The sequence below is a fragment of the Arachis hypogaea genome, chromosome 3 (assembly GCF_003086295.3).
Source record: "Arachis hypogaea cultivar Tifrunner chromosome 3, arahy.Tifrunner.gnm2.J5K5, whole genome shotgun sequence".
Taxonomy (NCBI): domain Eukaryota; kingdom Viridiplantae; phylum Streptophyta; class Magnoliopsida; order Fabales; family Fabaceae; genus Arachis; species Arachis hypogaea.
Window position 1 is genome coordinate 123483047 of NC_092038.1, and position 22790 is coordinate 123505836.

The following is a 22790-nucleotide window of genomic DNA, read 5'->3' on the forward strand; positions in this document are numbered from 1 at the left end:
TATATCCTCGATCAGGGCAACGTGAACTAGAAGTTCAAAAGATTATACATTTGCAAAGAATAGCAAATGAATTGCCTGATGCATTTTACGATACAAAGAGGATAACCAAGTCGTATATACCAGCGAAAAATGCTCCAATTCGAATTGATGTCCCAGTTGGACAAATTGCCACCGAAGCAAATACACGCCAGAAGCGTGGCAGGCCTGTCGGTTCCAAAGACAAAAATCCTCGAAAGCGAAAAGAGGTAAATAATATTCCTATTGAAAAAGACATAGTAGAGACAGATACAGTTGTCCAAAATTCTAATATAGTTTTAACACCAGAAAATGTTCAGGTACCTAAAAATTGTGAAAATGACGAGATCTCGATAAATTATGTCTTTACAGGAGAGAAATGGGACCGAAATAAGACAATTGTCAATGAAATATTTGCATATAATGTGGCATTAAATATCATGCATGAAAGTAAGGATCTTGAGCCAAGATCAGTCGAAGAATGTCGACAAAAAAATGATTGGCCAAAATGGAAAGAAGTCATGAAGGCAAAATTAGACTCACTTACAAAATGTGAAGTCTTTGGACCTGTAGTCCGTACACCAGAAGATGTAAAACTTGTTGGATACCAATGGGTATTTGTGAGAAAACAAAATGAGAAAAATAAAGTTGTGCGCTACAAAGCTTGACTTGTGGCACAAGATTTTTCACAAAGGCCCGGTATAGATTATGAAGAAACGTATTCCCCCTGTAGTGGATGCGATAACTTTGCGTTATTTGGTCAGTTTATCTGCATATCATAAACTGCATATGCATTTAATGGATGTGGTAACAGCCTATTTATATGGCTTATTAGATCGAGATATCTATATGAAAGTCCCTGAAGGACTAAAGATATCTAAACCATCTACTGAATATTCACAAGGGTTTGACTCAGTCAAATTGCAAATATCTTTATACGGTCTAAAGCAATCTGGACGAATGTGGTATAATCGTCTTATTGAGTATCTGGCCGAAAACGGATTCAAGAATGATGATATCTGCCCATGTGTTTTCATAAAGAAATCTGCATCTAAGTTCATTATAATTGCTGTGTACGTTGATGATTTAAATATCATTAGAACTCCTGAAGAGATTCCAACAATTATAAAAACTCTAAAAGAAGAGTTTGAGATGAAAGATCTTGGAAGAACTAAATTTTGTCTCAGGCTGAAGATCGAGCATATAAAAAATGGGATCTTTATTCATCAAATAACATACACAGATAAGATCTTGAAAAGATTTTATATGGATAAGTCACATCCGTTGAGTACCCCAATGATTGTAAGATCTTTGGATGTGGAAAAAGATCAATTCCGTCCTAAGGAAGAGAATGAAGATATCCTTGGTCTTGAAGTACCATATCTTAGTGCCATTGGCGTACTAATTATCTTGCTAATAATACACGACCTGATATATCATTTGCTGTGAATTTACTAGCAAGATATAGTTCCTCTCCAACCAGAAGACATTGGAGTGGAATCAAACAGATCTTTTGATATCTTCATGGAACGGTTGATATTGGGTTGTTTTATCCCTATGGATCTAAGTCACAATTAGTGGCTATGCATATGCTGGATATTTGTCTGATCCACATAAAGGGAGATCTCAAATAGGATACCTATTCACATATGGTGGTACAGTTATATCATGGAGGTCTACGAAACAGATGATTGCAGCAACATCCTCTAATCATGCCGAAATACTAGCGATTCATGAAGCAAGTCGCGAGTGTTTTTGGCTCGGGAGTTTGATCCAATATATTCTGTCATCATGTGGATTGATTGATCATAAGATAGCTCCAACTATCCTGTTTGAAGATAATACAGCATGCATTGCTCAACTTAAAGGCGGATACAACAAAGGCGATAGGACAAAACATATTTCTCCCAAATTCTTCTTCTCTCATGATCTTCAAAATCAAGGGATAACTGATGTCCAACAGATCCGCTCAAGTGACAATCTGGCAGATTTATTTACAAAGTCACTCCAAAAATTCTCCTTTGAAAGATTGGTACATGAGATTGGGATGCGCCAATTTTGATATATTAAATGATGACGACAAAAGGGGGAGACTGTACTCTTTTTTCCTTGGTCAGGTTTTTTTCTCATTGGATCTTTCTTGACAAGATTTTTAATGAGGCAGTCCCCATCACAAAGGATTTTATACTCTTTTTCCTTCACTAAGGTTTTTTCCCATTAGGTTTTTCTTTCGTAAGTTTTTAATGAGGCATTAATCCTAAATAGTCATCCAAAGGGGAGTATTGTGATAAGATGTGGATGATCACATATGACTTAGGTGGGCTAACCTTCTCAATGCTGAAGGAATCATTTTACAAGACAAAATTTAATAAATGAAAGTTGAAAATGAAACCACCTTTTATGTATAAATAAAAGGCATGATCAGATGCAATATACACACATCAATAAACAATTCTCTCTCTCTTTTATATTACAATATTTCTTTCGCTCTCTTTATATTTTTATATTATATTTATTACATCTTTTTTATTTATTTATTTAGTTATTTTATAACAGTTATAATATTTTGCACCAGATGCGAAGTTCACTTTTCTTTATCCATGACGTAAGCTACACTTAGTACCCATTATTTGAATGGGTGACCAGCCAACAACCTGTGTCCCTTGCGAGATGTGATTCATCAGTGACAGTGTCATCGAAATGTCGTGATTGAAATTTCGCAGCCTAAGATATTTTTGGTGGGGGGTCAAGACCATATTTCTTATTGTTCCACTTTTTGAGAGAATGAATCTTGAAAACCTTTTAATAATGGACCATATACTGAGTTAGGAGTATATAATTGATTAAAAATATTTTCTCAAATAGAAACTTTCAAGAAAATTCAACTAAAAATAATATAGTTCTTTTTTTGTGTTAAGGCATAAATAATATGGATTTTTTTATTCAATGTATCTTCTAATTTAATAGATTAAGGACTAATTTGTCACGAATCTGAATTCTATTTAATGGTTTGTTGCTGGCTGATAAGTTACTGCATACACAAGATGGAAATCGAACTTCCGACACTTACTTAAGCGGACGAGTGAGCTGATCGCTCAACCAACTAAAGTTTGTTTAATTAATATTGATTTAATATGAAATTTTTATATAAAGTGGCCCATCTCAGCTTCCTGCACTTCTGTTTTTTTTTTGGGACAGATAACTTCCTGCACTTTTTAAGTTTTGTTCCAATGGTTATTAGCATTATGGGCCAAGTTTAACAATAATTTTAGAACATAATTCGAAGGTTTTTTGTTTTTTGTTTTGGTCTTGAGTAATTCGAAGTTATCGGCAGAGAATAAGATATGGTCCCTTTAGGATATTGGGCCTTATAGGGGTTTTTTACCCATGATGGCCTTCTTTACCATTTTTGGGCCAAAAAAAATTCATCCAACAAATTAGATATTTTCTTAGGTAAATTATTAGTTATTTCATAAAAATCAGTAATTTACATATTTTCAGCCATTGTGATATATCCTTAATTCAGTTTAGAACTTCAATTCTTAAACCATTAAATTGATATGGAATCAAAATGTCTGTCATGATGATTTGAATTAGGAGACTCAAATTATATATTTTTGAACAATCATATTATTTCTATTAAAACACAAACTAACTGTTAATATAATTAATTAATAAATTATTTTAATAATTACAATATAATTCATATTAATTTATATATTAATAAATTCGACCACAAATAGAATACAAATTCTAACATAAATCACATTATCCTTTATAATTTTTTTTTCTTCCCCTTGTGTCCCTTACATCCAAAGAAAGCTGGCTTTGAGAAGTGAGACACCATAGTCCATAATATAAAGAGGAGACCAAAATTTTAGTTCGATTACTTCTTGCAAAAAATTGGCAATGCTGAACCATTTTTGCAAATTATTTTTGATATTAGAGGTGAAAATGGTGTATTTTAAAACTATGGATAATAAAAATGTTATTCTCAAATGTGGAACTTTTTTATTTAAAATGTGAAAATCGGACATTTCGATTTGTTTGAGAATAAAAATTGAACCATCTGATTTATGAAAAACAAAAAATCGAATCTACCGATTTGTAAATTTTTTTAAAAAAAATCATAACAAATAAATCGGACTCTCCAATTTGATATTTAAAAAAATTTTAAAAATTAAATTACAAAATAATCGGTAGGTCCGATCACTAATTTCCATATTAAAATAAAACACGTGCACACACCAACAGAATTGAATGACGTACATTTATCTTCCGTAATAAAAATTTTTAGCTGCCATAATTCACTTCTATTTTCGTGCAAGTAGCTCCTTTGGAATGAGATGTTACAGTTTCTTGCTTTTTTGTTGTTTACTGTCTTTTCTTAATAAAGTTTGGTAGGACGTGTATTCTGAAAATGATTTAGACAAAGTCTAATTGCAAAAGGAAGAGCGTCAAATTATTCCTCATGTGATTCATGTTTGTCGTGGTTGGAAACTGTAGGTGAAGTAATATTTTTAAATGATTCTAAAAATTTACCTTTGTTTTTGCTTTCAAAAATTAATTTTGCTTATAAAACTGGACGTGCATTTAGTCTGTGTTGTTTCATTCTAAATTAAGTCCTGTCCTGTGATTTAAAAGCTTTTAGAAGAGGTCATAAATTAACAAAGGTACCATATAAACGATTCTAACTTAAGTAAAGCACAAACTTAACTAATACTATGAATCATTTTGTGCTATTTAAAAGCGATTAAGATTAGTTCCAAATCGTATAGTTTTGCATTTCTTCAAAAAGAAATAAAATGTACGTGCATTTACCAAATAATCCCTTAACTCAAATCGGTATTCGGTGGTGGTATATCCGTATATGTATCTGTCTCGTACGGCGGCTTCATTGGTGCATCCAAAATGGAACGCAACGTTAAAGTACACCGCCAAAATGACCAAGTCCACTTTACTACGGCTCGTATCCAGCACTCGCCTTTCTTTGGGTTATTTATCAATACTGTCACTATAATAAATTAATAAGGTGACCCAATTAATAATATTCCATCAAATTTCTTTTGAGGGGAAGATATTGATAAAATAAAAAAAATTAATTAAATTAAAATAATAAATTTTACATATAATAAAATATTATAAATTTAATTATAATTAATTTATTAATTTATTATTTTAGAATTTTTTATTTTAGAATTTTTTTTTAATAATATATAAGTAATAATAATATGTGAATAAAGACATTTTTTAGTTAAGTTTTGATCCTCCATTTTTTAGTTTTGGTATTGTGTTTTTAGTGGTATATTTTAATAATATTGAGGTTTAATGTGTTTTTTATGTAAATATTATAAATCTAAAAATTAAATTTGTAACTTTTAGATTTTATTTTTTAAGATATGCAAATTTAAGAGTTAAATTTATATTTTAATACTAAAAAATTTTTTAAATATGCAATTCGAATTCTTTTATTTACTTTATATTAAAATAAATATTTTAATACAAATTAGACTCTCTAATTTATGTACTAATTTATTAAAATTTAAAAATTAAAATTTATATAAAAAAACACATTAATTTAACCATTATAATGAATTATATGCGGTCCTTTTCGGTTTTTTTTTTTTTCAAATTAGCCTTGATCCTCTGGTGTGACAAAACGTACAGAAGCCAAATAATTTTTTTTTTTTTAAAAAGTATAGGTGACTAACAACTTTTTGAACAATGTGTAAATATACTAAATAATGTGAATTAATAGAGTTAAAAGAATAAATTTAACTAATAACATTAAATTAGAGTATAATATATTTTTATTTGATTGGTGGTTGTTCATGTTGTTCAAAATAATCATTATTTGCCTAGCATTCTGTTTTTTTTTTTATTGGAAAGAAAGTGTTGGAGCGAGTAGATGCACGCGCAGGGGAAGTTTGCGTGGAACTTGGTTGAGACTTGTGAGGTTGATTAGCGTTTCTGAGAGCTGTGTTATTATTAATGTATGTTATATTATTTTGTTGGTGAAAACTGAAAAGAGCTTGTTGTGTTGTGGTTGTGCCACTCCCTCTCTTCAAAAGATATGTTGGATTTTGGAGAGGAGCTGAGCTTAGAGAGTTCTAGGATCCCATGCCTCATTTGGATTCAGCTCATTGTTTTCTTCCTTCTCCTTGCTCTCTTCTTTCTCCTTTCTTTTGATGATTCTTCCACCGCTTCTCCTTCTTCTGCATCTGCTGCCACCAGTCTTCTTCGTCAAAAATCACTAGTCAACGGCAACAACCACCACCACCATGTTTCTACCTCCACCGCTCTCACCAACCGTCTTCAGCATACACGGGTACACGTCTAACCTACCTTCAGCTCCCCCCATTCTTCTTCTTTTTGCTTTTGCCTTATACCCTTTTGGATTCTCATGCATCTCCCACCATAAAGATCTTATCTTGTTCTCTCTCTTGTTTTCTTTTGGAGTAAGTCTAGAATATGAGATCGCTTTGACTTGAAGAAAAAACACGACTTTTTTTTTGCCTTTTTTGTTTTTGTTTTTCCTTAATTTGTACTTTAACTATTGTAACAATTTGTTGTTATTTTGGTACAAGTTGATTTCTCTTGTTACTTGGGGATACTAGATTGTGTCTCTTCATCTCTGTGAGAATAATGTTAAATATAGTGAATTCAGAAATCACAACATAAAATTATCCTCCGTTCAAATCCACCCTTCAAACTGGGCTTTGACTTCAAAAGCTGTTTCTCTGAATTGGAAATGGAGGATGCAGCTTCTGAAATGCCCTTGACTAGTTGGTGAGGGTACCTCATTTTGTGACTTTTCAGGATTAGGAAGGAACTGTTCCAGTTTCATATGGGACAAATATCGGATTAAAAACATTCAAGGTTAAAATCCGACTAATCTCCTTACTATTTTGTTGTGATTTAACCATATGTTATCAATCTCGTACCTTCAATAACGAATACTTATAATAAATTTACAACAAACTTGCTAAATTAGGCTCCATGTTTTATTAGGTATGTTAAGTTGTTAACACACAAAAATGAACGCAATATCATTGTATATTTGTATGTTGTATTTGCCTCTAAAGCCCACCTTAACAAATGTTTTTAAACTTTGGTTGTTACATTCACACTATGATTTTACCATTTAAGATACCATGTATATTCTACGCTTTAAATCATCGACCTTTTGAGCTTTCTCATGTAAATTGTCTCCTAAAAAATCCCTAAATCGGTGAATAAACTCGATTTGATATCTGTGTGCTGGTTGAATCAGAGTCATGACTTCATCTATTGAAGTATTATATCCAATCTACTGAGAGTATGATGGAAAATCAACTCCTCTTTTGCCAATAAATACAAAGCAACACTTAATAACCCATTCTCCGTGTTCATTAACTTCTTGCTGTCCTTTTCCTTATTTAGAAAAAATAAAAAGTAAAAAATTATGTTGATGAGTTGCATTTGTCATTGCTATATAACATTGTTGGAATTGTGATCTTTGCATACTTAATTGAACTTGTGTTAGAAGTTAAAATGTTCCTATTAATGTATGTATTGTTTTGCATGAGACTAAATATGAGAATTATGTTGTACCATGGGCAGGGGGCAGAGAACTTAAGTATAAAAGGTGAGATAGAAACAAGCTCAAGCACAAGGACAGTGAGAGAAGAGATTGCAGAAAGAGAGGGTTCACCATTGTATTTCCTTCACCCTTGTCATTATTTCAAATTAGCTAGAGTAGCATTTCTCAAATGTCTTGGATTGGATTCTACTGAATCTGATAGTCCTCCAATCCGAAGGCCTAGGAAAAGAAAAGAGAGTTAGTTTGATTATCAACATTGTATATGTTCCTTGTCATTTATCATGATAAGAAAGTTCCATTATTATTCATTTTTTTTTTATTTGGTTCTTTGTACTGTTCTCCTTCTCCATAATTTCATGTTACATAAGGATTAAGGAGAAGTTTCCATCCTTGTGGAGTAATGAGGTTTCCACTATATAACATCATCAGAATAAAGATAAAAGGGAAAAGAAATGAAGTTGTCGACTCGAACAAACTACTTTCTTAAATTTTATCAATCAATAAATAAATAAACCAATGTCTTAATTTTCACTGAACGGCTTTATATAATATACCAGTATATTAATGGACATTAATATTATATTTATAGAAAGTTTCAAATTTACCAAGATGATATGGACTTAACTTTTGGGATTAACAAAATAAACTTGTATACATTATATATGATGAAAGATATTTTAGAAGTAAAAATTTGTATATAATGGTAGATATATTAGCCATGATGGTACCATCCTCCTTAGAAAAAGTATATGAATCTCGTTAACTATAATTATAAATATATATTTAGTAATTTTCAACAAAGAATTTGATTGGTTTATATATGTTTTTAGTAATTTCCAACAAAGACTTTGATTGGCTTATACTGTTTTCAACATAATAAATACATTTGACTCGTATATTGTGTTTTAATATTAAGAAAATAATTAAGAGAATTATTAGTAGTATATATTATTAGTTTATTACTCAACAGTATATGTAATTGATGTGATGGGCAACTTGCGGTGGTGCCAATGGTTTTTGTTGATTATTATAAAATTTGGATGGTGAATGTTGAATTGAGACAGCCGACCAAGGCGACCATTGGACCCAATCACCCAACAATCCAACATGCATGATGTTAGGTAAAAAATTAGAGTTGTAATTTTAAAATCAAGGCTGCGTTTGGCAGCAGATTAAAAAGGCAGTGGGCGTAACAGCTTTGCGTTCGCATCAAAGGTCACGCCACATTTATCATTTATGCACTTCAATATAGGATCTTGTTACTGGCAAAGTAGATTTGAAAAAGCAGGATGATAATGACTTATTGAAGAAGGTGATTGGCTGAAAGATACGGTGGGTGGGGGACCCCTCTCAATTAAGGTTCAAAACCAAGATAGCTGAATCATTAATGCCGTTTTTGCTCGTGTTTCTCCACCATTGTTCACTGTTTAACTTGCAAGGAAATCAAGAATGCTTCCTCCATGTACTACAAATGCCGAAATGCTAGTTCCTTTTATACTTGGAAGTCCAATAATTCAATGAAAATCTTATATTTTTGTAGATATTTCAACAAGATACTAGCAATAAGTTTATTTTGTAATTGTAATTATCCCGTTGGAAACTCATGCCACTTATATTTAAGCTAATTTGATATGATAAATCAATAAAGATATACACTATCATTTATATTTTACAAAATTGAAGACTCTGACTAAAACCAAGGATGCATAACTAAATGATTGAATTGGTCAAAATTTATGCTCTACAAATAGTAGGTGATTTGATCCCAACTAAATCTACCAGCATGAAATCTTACGTCTCTTTACAATGATTTCATTCGGCTGATTTTGAAGTCCAAGCTTCTCAGCGCTGGGCTCTAATACAAATCACCAATGATTGATATGGCATGATATCCAGCAGGTGGTGCAAGCTTTTGAGATTTTTGCAATTTGCTCTTTTCAGTACTCATCTGCTGTATCACCTGAAGATGGTGTTTTCTTCCTATATGGTAGTTGCTGTTGCACCTAGTCAAAGTTTGCAACCATGTTATGACATTCCTTGTATGACAATGACCAACGGATCCAAATATGGAATACATGTCAATCAGAACAGAGTCTGATGAGACATGCAGATTAGGTTCAAGTTTCCTGAGTGGATAGTGGATAGTGCTTTGCTTCAGTTGCACTCTACATAATGGCTGCATTCAAAGTTTCGAAACAAATCCAGTGAACAATGAAGAGTTGCTTGGGGATTTTCCTTGCCGCTGACATCGCAAATTTCACATAATCATGCACTCTGGCGTAGCCTATAAATTCCACAATTCACATTGGCGAGTTGCTGGCAACACATTAACCCCCCAAAACACATATTCACCTCAAGTATTATGCAAGAGCACCTAGCCATTTTCTGAATAATATTCTATCATGAATCCTTTCCAACTACTTCCATTCACCGTTCACCCTGTTTTTTGACATTTGGTTCCTATCCGCATGCTACTTTTCAAGCATCGGCTTTATGGAGAAGCAAATAATCAGTCACTAGCTGGCTCAACTTCCACCTGGGGCCAAGTAACTGCAAAAAAGAAAGCTCCTTAGCCCGTCTTTTCATCCATTCTGCGAACACTAGTCACTGTTGTATTGCAAAAGAAACATCTCTGGCAATTCAGTAGATGCCTGGTTATACAGCCATAGCAACACTTGTGTAAACAAGGTTCAATCAAGGCATCCACTTCATATGTTACACATATGCAGCATATTCTATCCTCAGCATCAGTTTCACCCACACAATCCACTTTCTCAAGTTGTTCCACAACGCGGCAGGTAAGGAGGCTCAGAAAATTCTCAAGCGGCTCATATTTTGCAGCATAAGCGTCCCCACTAGAAGAACCATCCTGGAAAAATCAAGAGCACAAAGCTGTTAACCATCAGTCTCAAAGAAAACTTACACTCAAGACTCGACAAACTTAGAAGCCTGTTGAGTATAATTCTAATTTATAGAATTAGCTAGCACCAGAAGTTGGAGAAAAAGGTAATTGGCCTCAGTTAAATGATACTAACATGAAGTTGCATTAAGAGAATACAAGGCATTAAGATTATTCAAGAATCAATAGCATAAATTAAATGGTGACGCAACTAACCCAGTTAAAATCAAGAAGATATTGGAATCCATAATGGACAGTATTTGGACAGTCCATGCTTGCAAAAACATCCACGAGATAGTTGTTTTCTTGAAATTCTGCCAAGTTGGTAGCATCCAACAAATTTAAGATCATCCCGACAAGGGGAGCCAAAATCATGCCCCGGTTTACTTTCTCTGGAGATTGACCATTTCGTCTAACGGACCTGAGATTATTATTTTAGAAAAGAGAGTCAGAATTCAGCCAACCAACATGGTTCCATTTAAAAAGATTGTTACAATAAGATTTGACTACCAGTAAGAATAACAACCAATAACTTGAGTAAGAATTTTAATTCAATAGCAAACCATAAAACCAAGTTTCAAGTCACAGGATCAGGACTTACATGTCAAAAAATTCAGCATCCGCTGCAGAGATAATGTTATTTAAGATAAACACAATCAACTCAGTTAACCTCCGCAAGTTTGTTTCTGGTCCTGACAGGAATGCTTGAGGAATCTCACGAGTGCAGAACTCTAAAATCCTTGCAAGATTACATGAAAGATCAAATATGACAGAGCATTTCCTTTGTTGAAACTCTACTACCTGAAAAGGCATGTTTCAACAATAAATTAATTGAATTAGAGAGGTATATCAAAATCAACCATGAAACTCTAACTTTGCAAGCACAGAAAACAAGACAAGCTGCAAACTCAATAACGGATGAAACAGATATTCATACCTGGTATTTTTCTTGCATTTCTCTAACAGAAACTGAAAACTCAGTCATGGTCCAACTAAGTGTATTAAATAGACGATTTAGAAAAGCTGAAAACAATCCTTCATCATTTGTGCAAGCTTCTTTTAGCAACCTCTGCATTGGATTAAGAGGCAACAGGGAAAAAAATTGAGTGACAGACCCATGCAAAATTACAGGTTAACAAAATATGGATATCACATACTTGGAAAAGAAATGATGATGAAGATGATTCTCCATTTTTCGAAAAACCGAAACCAGAACCCTTGCATAATCGCAGAAGTATGTTTGTAACTGGGATCCAAGATCTGTTATCAAATGCTGACAGTAAAGCCTTTGGCATTCTATGGGTGGCTGCCTCATTGCTCTCAAAAGCAGTCAAATACTCCCTGTATTGAACCAGGACAGATATAGACTGAAGAAGAAGATCCCTAAGATCTGCACTCGATATTCTTGGATCATTGAAATGAGTGACAACAAAGGTAACCTGATTTAAGATAACCAATTTGTATACTTTAGAACCCAATACCCATCATACAAAGACTAAAAATGTCGATTAATTTGTAGATTTTGGATCATGCATAATGGAAAATAATAAAATTCCATCATATCAGAGGAGTGCATAACTCTAGAATACCGACTTATATCTGCTAGGGCAATAACAATGCCATTGGCCTAAAAATGCATTTACTCAAAATGCACAGCAAGAGATATCCACCTTCCAAGTACGTCTTTACATGCAAAAATAACATCCAATATTGAAAAACCTAGAAGAAAATGGAGAAATAAGTTTGAAAAGAAGCACATACAAATGAATTAAGTCCTCGCTTAATGAAACTTGTGGATGGAGCAAGCGGAGGATCACTTTTCCGCAATACATGAAAGCAATCAACCTGTATAAGGAATCAAAATTAACATAAATAATAAAAGATACTTAATTATTGATAGCATGCTTGGGACAAGCATGATCTTAGGATATAATATTATTGATTTTATATTTTCAAAATCTATCACAAAAAGCTTTTGATTATATGCTATGTTTGACCCAAAATAAGCTTAACCTCAATTCATATTAGAGGAATTAAAAATGTCTGCAAACTGTTTATAGAAAAATCGCACAAGCCCAATTCTTAGAAAACTTTGTACTTCTTATGATTCTTTGCTCAGCAGGGCCACAAAGTGTATCGAAGGCCGAGGACAATATGTCGGACAGATGAGCAACATAAACATCAGAGAAGGAGAGAGAATTAAAAAAAGAAACAAATTAACACTTGTTTTTCTGCATCTAGCTGAAGCAAAAAGATGATTGCTTATTTACCAGAGCTTCCAAGTAATATTCAGGGACATAGACAAACACAGAATCCATATTGCTCAAAACCAGCAGCAACTGGACAACCCACATGCAGAGTGCAAACATTCCTCTCTGCTTCCATCGTGCAAACAGAGAGATGCGAAACCTGTGAAACAAGATGCCCCAAAAAAACCGAGAATGTCAGGAAAACCAATAATATACAGCTCAGGGTTCTCAAGAAATAATATTTATTTTCTTCTTGTAAAGAATATTAATAATTGAGAAGCATCCAGAAAAATATAAATGCACTTCAGAATAAAGTACAAATCACTGAGGACCAAAACATATATGTTAGGTCTTCAAGTTTTATCAGGATATCATCCTGAAAGCTTTTATAATGCTGACCAAACAAATGAGAGGTTATAAAGATGTTCAAAATGTGCCATCAGTTTCAATAACTTTAATGCTTTATACACACCCAGTGAGCCTCGGCATAACAATAACAACAATCTAAATTTGAAACTAATAACAAAACATAACTATAAGTTAATCATAATGTAGTTTGCCAAAAAGTGGAAACATATACATAAGATAATAAAAGTAGAAATAAATAAGATTAGTTGAAAAGCTCCTCTATATGTCATCTTACCAAGCACAATGCCTGACGCAATCAATAACCTCTTCTCTATACTCATTCCGGGCTTCCTTCAAAAGCTTCAGTTGCCCACTGCAGGCTCCTTCTCTTATTTGTTTATCAGTTTCCTCCAAAAGTAAGATTGACTGTGCCTGATGTGTCATGTAATATGATGCCTACAAAATGGGAAGAAACCTCATGTTCAGGACAAGTGTCATGGATTTTTTGGAAACAATTAAACCATTGAGTACAACATATGCAAGAACTGAATCATGGGAATCAGAAGAAGATTGTCATAATTGGTTCCACTTTTACAAAAAACATGATTTTCTAGCAATTACTCAGATAATTTCTCATCATAAATAAAGATTCTCATCATAACTGACATGTAAGAGTTGAGGATAACAGCTAGAAACAGTTGGGATAAATTATACCGCCATTCTTGAGGGTTGTATAGTTGCAGTCACCCTTCCTCTTGTTTCAGGAATTACATTCACCTATTTCATTACAATATCCCCCCTCCCCCCCCCCCAAAAAAAAAAAAACACAGTATACATACACTCGGCCATCTGTAAAACCAATTTCTGAAACAAGGAGGCCTGTAAGGGAGGTCACCATAATTTAACCAAGGAGTTAAACACTTCAACTCAGGGACTTCGATTTAGACATCAGTTCCTTTTTGCATAACACAGCATAAAACTTGACCCTAAAACAATAGGATGTAACCTTAGTGGAGCACAGCTAGTTATTACTGGGTTAGGAGACTAGCTTGTGTAGCACCACCACAACCCCTTTACATTTTTCATTCTCAATTTCTATTAGGTTAGGCCATTTCAAAGAAATATCCTATGAATAAAAACTCATTACGTATTTATAAATTTGATCAACCTTATCCCCTCAAGGCCTCACCTGCTTAAAATTTGATGCAAGACCAACATGATACAACCACAGCAAAACATCAAGTAGCTCTTCTTCTAGTAGTGCAGCTGTAGGCATATCAATATCCTTTGAGACGGTTTTTGTATGGTGCATCTGTCGGTAACCATACTCAGGTTCAGATTGATCACTGGAGGCAGATTTATCAGTTATCTCATCTTCCAAACTGCCCTCACTGCATTCAGCAGTGACATGAGCAGACCTCTCTGGGATAGAACTACAATGGCCACGAGAACCTTTGGCTCTGTATTTGGCAGGATCCTTCAAGTTTCTTGTAAAATCAGAATCATAACTAGAACAACAGCAGGGCTTCTGCCTGCTTGAATGAGTAACTCTGGTTTCTTCATCATCCATGCAGCCTTCGTCCCATCTAACCACTTCCATTTCATAATCAATCACAGGGTGTACTTTTGATAAGTGGCTGTAGGATCCGCCAAGCCTGGAAATATCAGTTTTAAGCGGATCATTTTTCACTAACAAACTAACAGGGAATCTTTGTTCGCCACCTCTATGTAGAAAACCAGTATCTGATTTGCAGCCCTTTAACCAGCCACAGATGTCACCCAATTCAAATCCTTCAGATAGGAAATGGAGTATCACTGAATAAGTTGAAACAAGAACTGAATTGCTAGAAACTCCTGGGGGCGGGACATTTCTGTCTGCACCTCTGTTCCTTAGTAAAAGGCTTTGTAAGAATGTTCTAAAAACAGACCCAGGCAACTGAGGAGGCGTTGAAGGTGGTATAAACTGTATCACTAAGCGACAAAGATCCCTGTGCTTCTCCTCAATCTGCACACGGAAGAGTAGATTAATAAACTGTGAACGGGGTATCCCGCAGAACAATAAATTCCAATAACTTAACCCACAATGTCAACTGGGAAAAAAAAAAAGAATATTCTTGAACATAAAAAAACTGTAGAGCAATGAAACCACTTCATTAATAGCATGATGTTGTATTTTATATAAGCCTAATGTTTACATGATAAAGTGAGACTAAGTTCATTTGTATAGTTCACTTGTTGCATCTTCACAGCTCCCCAACAGAAGGATAAAGATAATTTAGGCAAAGAATATTCAATTCAAATATTCTGACTGAAAATGAAGTTACACGGCCAAGCAGAAAGAATTTACCTTGCTGATTGATTCAGATAAAGCTGTGGTTGTCAACATCATATTGTCTGCATAAGTTGCATCTTCACATGAACCAGGCCACCAAACAGTCGGTATCAAGGACTCGAGATCATGTTTGTTCGGAGCCTTTTGTGACAGAAAACCTTCAAACATGAATTCAAATTCTGGTGACTTCCACCAAAGCACCATAAGTTCCTCTCGTCTTAATAAATGACAGGCCAAGGCGAGGTGAGCATATGATCCAGAATAAGGACATTCAGTGAGAACTAATGGGGCTATTTTACAACCACCGGAAAGAGCATCTATGATGTTTTCAAACAGCAAATGTGAACCTTGAAATTGTAGCAGAACGTCAACAACTTTATCCAGGCTTGAATAATCATGGGGTGCAGGCAATCTAAACACATCAAACAAGAAAGACAGCACTGGACCCCAAACCATGTACTCTTTGTTGCCAGCATCTGCATCAAGTTCATAGAAAAATTCCCTAGCTATTGCATGAGAGACAGGATGAAAAAATTCTTCCAATGAAAGAAACCTCTTTACTCTTCTCAATTTCTGAACTAAAGAATACTCGGACCTCTCCACAGAATGCATATCCAACAGCCTTGACCAACATTCCAGCAACCTGGATACAAAGTAGGTCTTGCACGGGGGAGCCTGGAGAGGACAGTAACCTTCAATTGGAAACTTAAAGGGGCGGCCCCCAAAATTCAATTCACATCTTTCACCCTGGGAGAGAGAGATCGCAGGATAATACCCAAAACCAGGACCCATTTTTCGTATCCCCCGGAATGCCACACCAAGTGGATTACCGTTCCTGAAGAATAGTATTTCATCACGTTCTAAATCTACGCAACACCCAATGACATCGCCAACAACCCATGACTGACCATAAGTCTCAGCATCCTTGTTCCATTTGCTAACTCTTTTCCCATCATATGCATACGAATCATCAGCATCACCAACACCTTTATGATCGGTGAAAGGGCAAGAAATAGTAGCCCAACCCAGCTGCTGTATACCTGACGTCTCTAATATAACTTCATACATCCATTTTCCTTTCCAAACACAAACATTGGCCCTGGCACTACTGAAATTCGCCAAGCTTTCTACAAGCAAAGGCAGTTTAATGATTGTAATATCACCACATATGCTGGAACTTTCCAGGCCAACAATCCCAGATCCACCTCCAGCAATAAAAATCCCATCTCTTTCACCACATGAATCCCTGGATTTCGCATTAAACCTAGAGAACTCATTCCTAATGATGGAGCGGATAAAGTTGCTGTCAATTGGATCAGTCACTGGATTGAGTGATCTGTTGGGAAGACCAAACACATATTCAAGGGTTCGCTCCACAGATTCATGACCCAAATCATCACAACAAGAAAGAAGCCGAGTCTTCGATGAATTATCTTTCTTGTCCTCATCATTCAGTATCACTGCCAGACCAGCTGAAAACCCACCAAGACGCAGGCCCTCTTCACCCATCTGTGACAGACACACAGGGCACTATCCCTCTCAGCTACCCCTTTAGGCAGCTGACTGTTCTTCCAATTTCAAATTCCCTTCCCACAGCAAAAGTCAATCGCAGCACTCAACATATAAACATGATCCATGCAAAAAAACCAAACTGTGGAATAATCAGTACGGCGTGAGAGGACTTCAGAGGCAAAACTCAAAATAAAACATCAAAAAAGACAAATGCACAAAAAAGCATCAAAATTTGCCGAAAACTTGGCATGAAAAAAAAAAAACTGGGGAAATTGCACAAGCCACCTTAACCAAGCAAAAATTAGCTAACTGGGCTCCAATTTCTCACCCTCTCATCACTTTTATTGTACAATTAGCGAAAAAAAAAATAGAATATGAAGTGATTGATTATGGGGAACGGAGAAGGTTGAAGACATGATTGTGATGAGTAATAACAAGTAAATAAAATACTAACAAATGTTGGAGATTAAACATGTTGGGACTGCTGGATTCTTCAATTTAAGTTTTAATGGCGTAACCAAAAAGATTAGCTCCTAATAGCGCCCCAATTAATAAGAAAAAGGCTTCCTAGTTGGCATAATCTAACTAATTAATTAATTAATTAATCAAATAAAATAACAGGAAAAACTTACAGATGCGGTTCGTGCTGTGGACAAAGGCAAGGCGGCGAAAGGTAGCTAACTAGCTAGGGTTTTCAGAGGCACCATTGATTGGACTACAGAAGCACTTATTACATATTCCGTTATTCACAGTAAACAATAGGAGACCGAATAAGGAGGAACAGCGGCTTGTAATAATCAAAATAAATAAATAAATAATAAAATGATTATTTTCTTTTTGTGCTTTTTGGTGGCAAAAAGTTTGGGGGTGGAAAGTGAAGGGAAGTCCGTGTGAATGAGCACCGGAAAACGTGGGTAAGGAACGGGCACGTGTCGATTATAGGAGCTGGGGGTGACTGGTTGTGAGTAGTGGCGGCGCTAATGAAGGTAGGACAAGTGTGTTGAGTTTTGCGTGATGTTTCTGTGGCTGAGGAATTGCAGTGCAGGGAACAGTGATGGGTGCGTATTAGTGATTAGTGAAGGATCTTTGTCATGTGTTGTGTTGTGCTACGTGTGTGCGTCGAGCGTCTCTGTGCGCGCCTCTCACCGGGAATGGGTTTGGTTCGGTTCGGTTCGATGCGGTGCGCTACTTTTCTTTTGGTTTTAAGCGGTGCGGTGCTTAACCCTCTATCTAAAAATAAAATCACAACTTTTGCTGCCAATGCTTACATGAATGGGATATAATTTATTTTTTTAAATTGAGATTATTATAAAAAAAAAATTATAACAATCTCAATTTATATTCTAAAATTTTTTTCTTTTTTCATTCAAAAAAAATATTACTTTTTGAATTTTAATTTTCAGTATCTTTAATTTTTTTTATCGACATCACTACCACATATAAATATAACATTCATTTTTTGGGACTTAACTCTTCTATTTTATTGATGGCTTTATTGTTATTTTATAATTTTTCTTTTTAATTTTTATCATGAATAAAATTAACATCCAAAAACTTATACCAAAATTTCTAGAAACACAAATAATTCCAAAATCAACATAAACACATCTAAAATTAAATATTAGCACATTTAAATTATATTAATATTATAAACTTCAAATCAATAAAGTAGTGAAAAAAAAAATCTCCAACACAAACATGATAGTAATTAGTGGCTAAGGAAAAGAAGAGTTGAATCTTGGCCTCCTTTTAACTTAGTTTATAACTTTGCTTTTTTCTGAGTGAACACAGGAAATACTTAGATTTTATCTCCTAACGTGGTAGGAGCCAAAACATAATTGCTTGTAAGAATTGCTATAGTGAATTGTGTCTGAGTAGATAAATTAGGAGATACTTTATTTTTGTCTCATTTGTTACAGAACCAGTAACAGAGAAAAGAGTAGAAAATGACATACAGATGTATCATGGTTCGGCTACCAAGTGTAATGTAGCTTACATCCAGTCTCCACCACAACAATGATGAAATTTTCACTATCTTTTCAACAAATTACAATTACCAATTCTTCCTAGGATATACTCCAATCCTATCTGGGACAAATCCAGATTTTAACCCAACCTGAACTTGACTATGACTCATCCTAACTTTTCACTGCAAAGTGCTAACTCAACTTATAAGGAAATCCCCTCGCGATCATGATACAAAATATAAATACTAACAAAGGATTTCTGAAAAAACTTGGACTTGTTTTCCAAGTCTAGCTCTCTACCTTTTTTTTCTCATTGACTTTTTCTTACAAATCCCGTCGTGTTTGTCTTTTTTCTAATGAAACTTAGACAAACTAAACAAAAAAAAAGAACTACAAAGTGAAAATCATGAAAGAGAATAATAAGAACAGTTCGTGGAGTTATGAGGACCAAAACTAGTACTCTTTTTCTCTTACTTCAATCCTTGGTCGTTCACCCCTGTTATAGAGGAGTGAAGCTTCCAGGGCTTGAATCATCTTCCACACTTGATTTATCTTTTTTTCCAACAATCAGAATCCACATTGACGTGGTCAGAAGAGAAAGAGGACCAGGACATTGACATTCAACCATACATTTCTCTTTCATCCTTTTTCTTCAATATTCTTGAATCTGTGCCATTGATCTTTGCTTTGACCCCAAATTTGTTTCTTAACCATTGATGAACCACTGAACACTTTTGACTTCAACATATTCATAGTTTTTTGAATGGTGCTTGTGACTCTAAGATTTATTCATTGTTTTTTGGTGAAGTACAAATGGAAAAATAATCTTTTTTGTGATCGAGATCTTCTCTCTCGTTGTAGTCCATTTTCTTTTTCTTCTTTCTTGAGAACAAAAACAAACTTATTGTTCTTCTTTTTGCCTTAACTCCCGTGGTTTCTTTTTTTCTTTCTTTTTGGTACAGAGAGTGATGTAATAAGAAAGAAAAGAAAGAGAGAGAAGAGAGAGTTTGTTGGTTCGGTGGATGTGAGAATGAATTCAAATGAATTGAAGTTTGTTTATCCGGTTAGTGAAGTGTGAGTTTAGGTTATGGATCACCGAATTTGGACTTGGTTTGGGTCAACTTGTTTTTCTTCCTTTTTCATGGTTCAGCTGTTCAAACTTTGGATTAAATTTTGAATGAATGGCTTGATAAAGCTGAGCTTGGTATCGGGCCACAGTGTGTGTATGTGGGCCTGTCTTTCATGCTTAATGGGGCAGTTTCATTCTTTTTAGGCCAGTTAGATCAAATCACTTTTCTGCACACTAAACAAAATATATTACACAAATAATTTAACAATATTTCAATAATGTTTAGTCATCATCTTAGTTATAGTTTAGTTCATTAAACTCAACAAAACACATAAAAATAATCATACACAAAAAAAAATTTTCATCTGTGCATTTTTAGTTTTAAAAAAAGAAAATTTTTTTTAATGAGACATTAAAATCGTTTAAATAATATTTTAAAATATGATTTCATTTTAGATGTGTTTACAATTTATTTTGTGTACAAATTTAGTGACGGATTCAAAAATTTTAAGTAGTAAAGACAAACATATAGTATATAAAAATAATTTAAAGAAGGAAAAGGATAGGTAGACAATGAAAATATTAAACAATGTAAACAATAGATATATCGGATATTCATTTTACTAGGTGTACAGATGGTTATTTTAATATTAAGATTTAGATGGTTAATTTAGAGATGTAGTGTATTTTTATTTGATTGATGATTATTCATGTTGTTTAAGATGGTCATTATTTACCTAACATTCTCCTTTAAAAAATTATAAATATGAATTGTCCTTAGCTGCAGGAGATGAACTCTTTCAGAGACGTTGCATCAGGGGTGACTAATGGGGAGGCAACAATGAAAGATAAATGTGATGTGAAAAAAAAAGACATTGTTGTGATAAGATCAATATAGTCAAAGTGGATGCCCATTAATGTGGGTGGCTCAGTTTTTCCATATTGAAAGAAGCAAGACAATATTTATGAAGCTTGAAAAGTGAAGCCTTGTATGCCTACAAAAGCATGTACGGGATAAAAGGAAAATACAACTACAATAACAAAATAAATGTAATTCTCTCTCTCTTTACTTTTAACACTTCTTTCTATCTTTATATATATATATATATATATATATATATATATATAAATCATTATTGAGCTAGCATGTACGGGGTAAAAGGAAAATACAACTACAATAACAAAATAAATGTAATTCTCTCTCTCTTTACTTTTAACACTTCTTTCTATCTTTATATATATATATATATATATATATATATATATATATATATATATATATATATATATCATTATTGAGCTAATTATTTTAATGTTAGAGTCTTCTATTTATACATCTTTATTTTATATTTAATATATCTTTTATTTATTTTACAACATGTTATCAGCACGAGACTCTGATCAAATTTTTAGGAAGACTCAGGTAAAAATTTTTTTATTATGTCGAAGCTCTTTCATCTTGAATTCAATGCTCTTGATATATCTGGAAATAATTATTTATCATGGATATTAGATGATGAAATCCATCTTGATTCAATGGATCTTTGAGATACCATTAAGGCTGAAAATAATGCATCCCAGAAGGATAAAGCCAAAGCCATAATTTTTCTTCGTCGTCATCTTGACAAAGGATTGAAAAATGAATATCTCACATTAAAAGATCTTGTAGATCTTTGGAAAGACCTTGAAAAAAGGTATAATCATCAGAAAACGGTGATACTTCCTCAAGCTCGATATGAATGGACGCACTTGCGTCTACAAAATTTTAAATCCATAAATGAATATAATTCTGCAATGTTTCGAATCACCTCACAAATGAAATTATGTGGGAAAAATATAACTGATTAGGGGTGCACAGACCCGGTCCGGCCCGGTCTCGAACACTTTAGGAACTAATTTGGAGTGATTTCATCGGGTTTATGGTCGGGTACGGGTCTCAAAATAGACCCGGTCATTATTTCGGGTCGGGTCCGGACCATAGCTCGAGTCACCCGAAGTCGGCCCGATGGCCCGGTCATCATACACAATTAATATTTTGTGTTATTAGTGATGGATCATGACTATTCTTACGTGGAATTTAAGTATTGTAAACCTTAATATTTTGTGTTATTAGTCATTATAAGACAATAAGTTAATGTTTTATGTTTAGAATGCATAAGATTTTAGACTAATACATAAGATTGTGTTATTTGTATTGATTTAAATATTTGGTATTATTAGACAATATTAGTATTGATTGTGGTTATGCTTTAATTTCGAAGAATGATTGGTTCTTGTTATATTTTTCTAAGTGAATTTTACCATGTTAACTAATGGTTGGAACCTTGGAAATTTGGATATTTTTACATGCTAGTTTACAAGAAGGTATCAACGTAATGTAATGTTAACGGCCCAATTTTCACCCGGTATAATTGTGGCCCGAAAGTGTATTGGTTTCATCGGGTCTAGGGCCGGGTTCGGGTCTAATAAATAGACCCGGTGTATATTTCGGGTCGGGTCTGGGTCACATCAAACTCGGCTTCACCCGGCCCATGTGCACCCTTATAACTGATGATATGTTGGAGAAAACTTTCTCAATCTTCCATGCCTCGAATATGCTCCTGTAGCAGCAGTATCGAGAAAAAGGGTTTAAAAAATATTCTGAGTTAATTTCTTGCCTTCTTGTTGCTGAACGCAACAATTAGTTGCTCTTGAAAAATCATGAAGCGCGCCCAGCTGGTGCCGCCCCATTTCCTGAAGTAAATGCGGCAAATTATCCCAAAAGAGGTAAATGGCAAAGTTTTAATAACAAGAAAAATTATGGAAGGAAAAAGAATT

At 34.1% G+C, this 22790-nt stretch overlaps 1 protein-coding gene and 1 long non-coding RNA gene across 3 annotated transcripts; one reads left to right on the forward strand and one right to left on the reverse strand.

Moving 5' to 3' along the window:
* The first annotated feature begins 5934 nt into the window (after positions 1-5934).
* On the forward strand, positions 5935-7905 carry LOC112791230 (uncharacterized). The gene is made up of 2 exons (XR_011880299.1): positions 5935-6343; positions 7618-7905. It is a non-coding gene; the product is annotated as an uncharacterized lncRNA (long non-coding RNA).
* Positions 7906-9207: 1302 nt separating this feature from the next.
* Positions 9208-18190, reverse strand: LOC112791231 (E3 ubiquitin-protein ligase RKP). 2 transcript variants are annotated; one of them, XM_025833970.3, is made up of 11 exons: positions 17570-18190; positions 15441-17076; positions 14283-15098; positions 13389-13549; positions 12767-12905; positions 12258-12341; positions 11654-11935; positions 11434-11565; positions 11098-11297; positions 10713-10917; positions 9208-10466 (listed from the first exon to the last, which is right to left on the reverse strand). In XM_025833970.3, the coding sequence occupies exons 2-11, from the start codon at positions 16932-16934 to the stop codon at positions 10167-10169; spliced, it is 3813 nt and encodes a 1270-aa protein (XP_025689755.1). In that variant the 5' UTR covers positions 16935-17076; positions 17570-18190; the 3' UTR covers positions 9208-10166. The 2 variants fall into 2 exon arrangements, with proteins under 2 accessions (XP_025689755.1, XP_025689757.1); XM_025833972.3 differs by having other exon boundaries at positions 17392-17916.
* Positions 18191-22790: the final 4600 nt, after the last annotated feature.

Excerpts from the sequence above, each read along its gene's own strand:
- LOC112791231 (XM_025833970.3), bottom strand. The coding sequence starts at position 16,934 with ATGGGTGAAGAGGGCCTGCGTCTTGGTGGGTTTTCAGCTGGTCTGGCA. Across the intron at positions 13,550-14,282 it reads TTGCATCAAATTTTAAGCAG|GCATCATATTACATGACACA; the intron begins GTGAGGCCTTGA and ends CCCATTTTGTAG. Across the intron at positions 12,342-12,766 it reads AATATTACTTGGAAGCTCTG|GTTGATTGCTTTCATGTATT; the intron begins GTAAATAAGCAA and ends TTCCTTATACAG.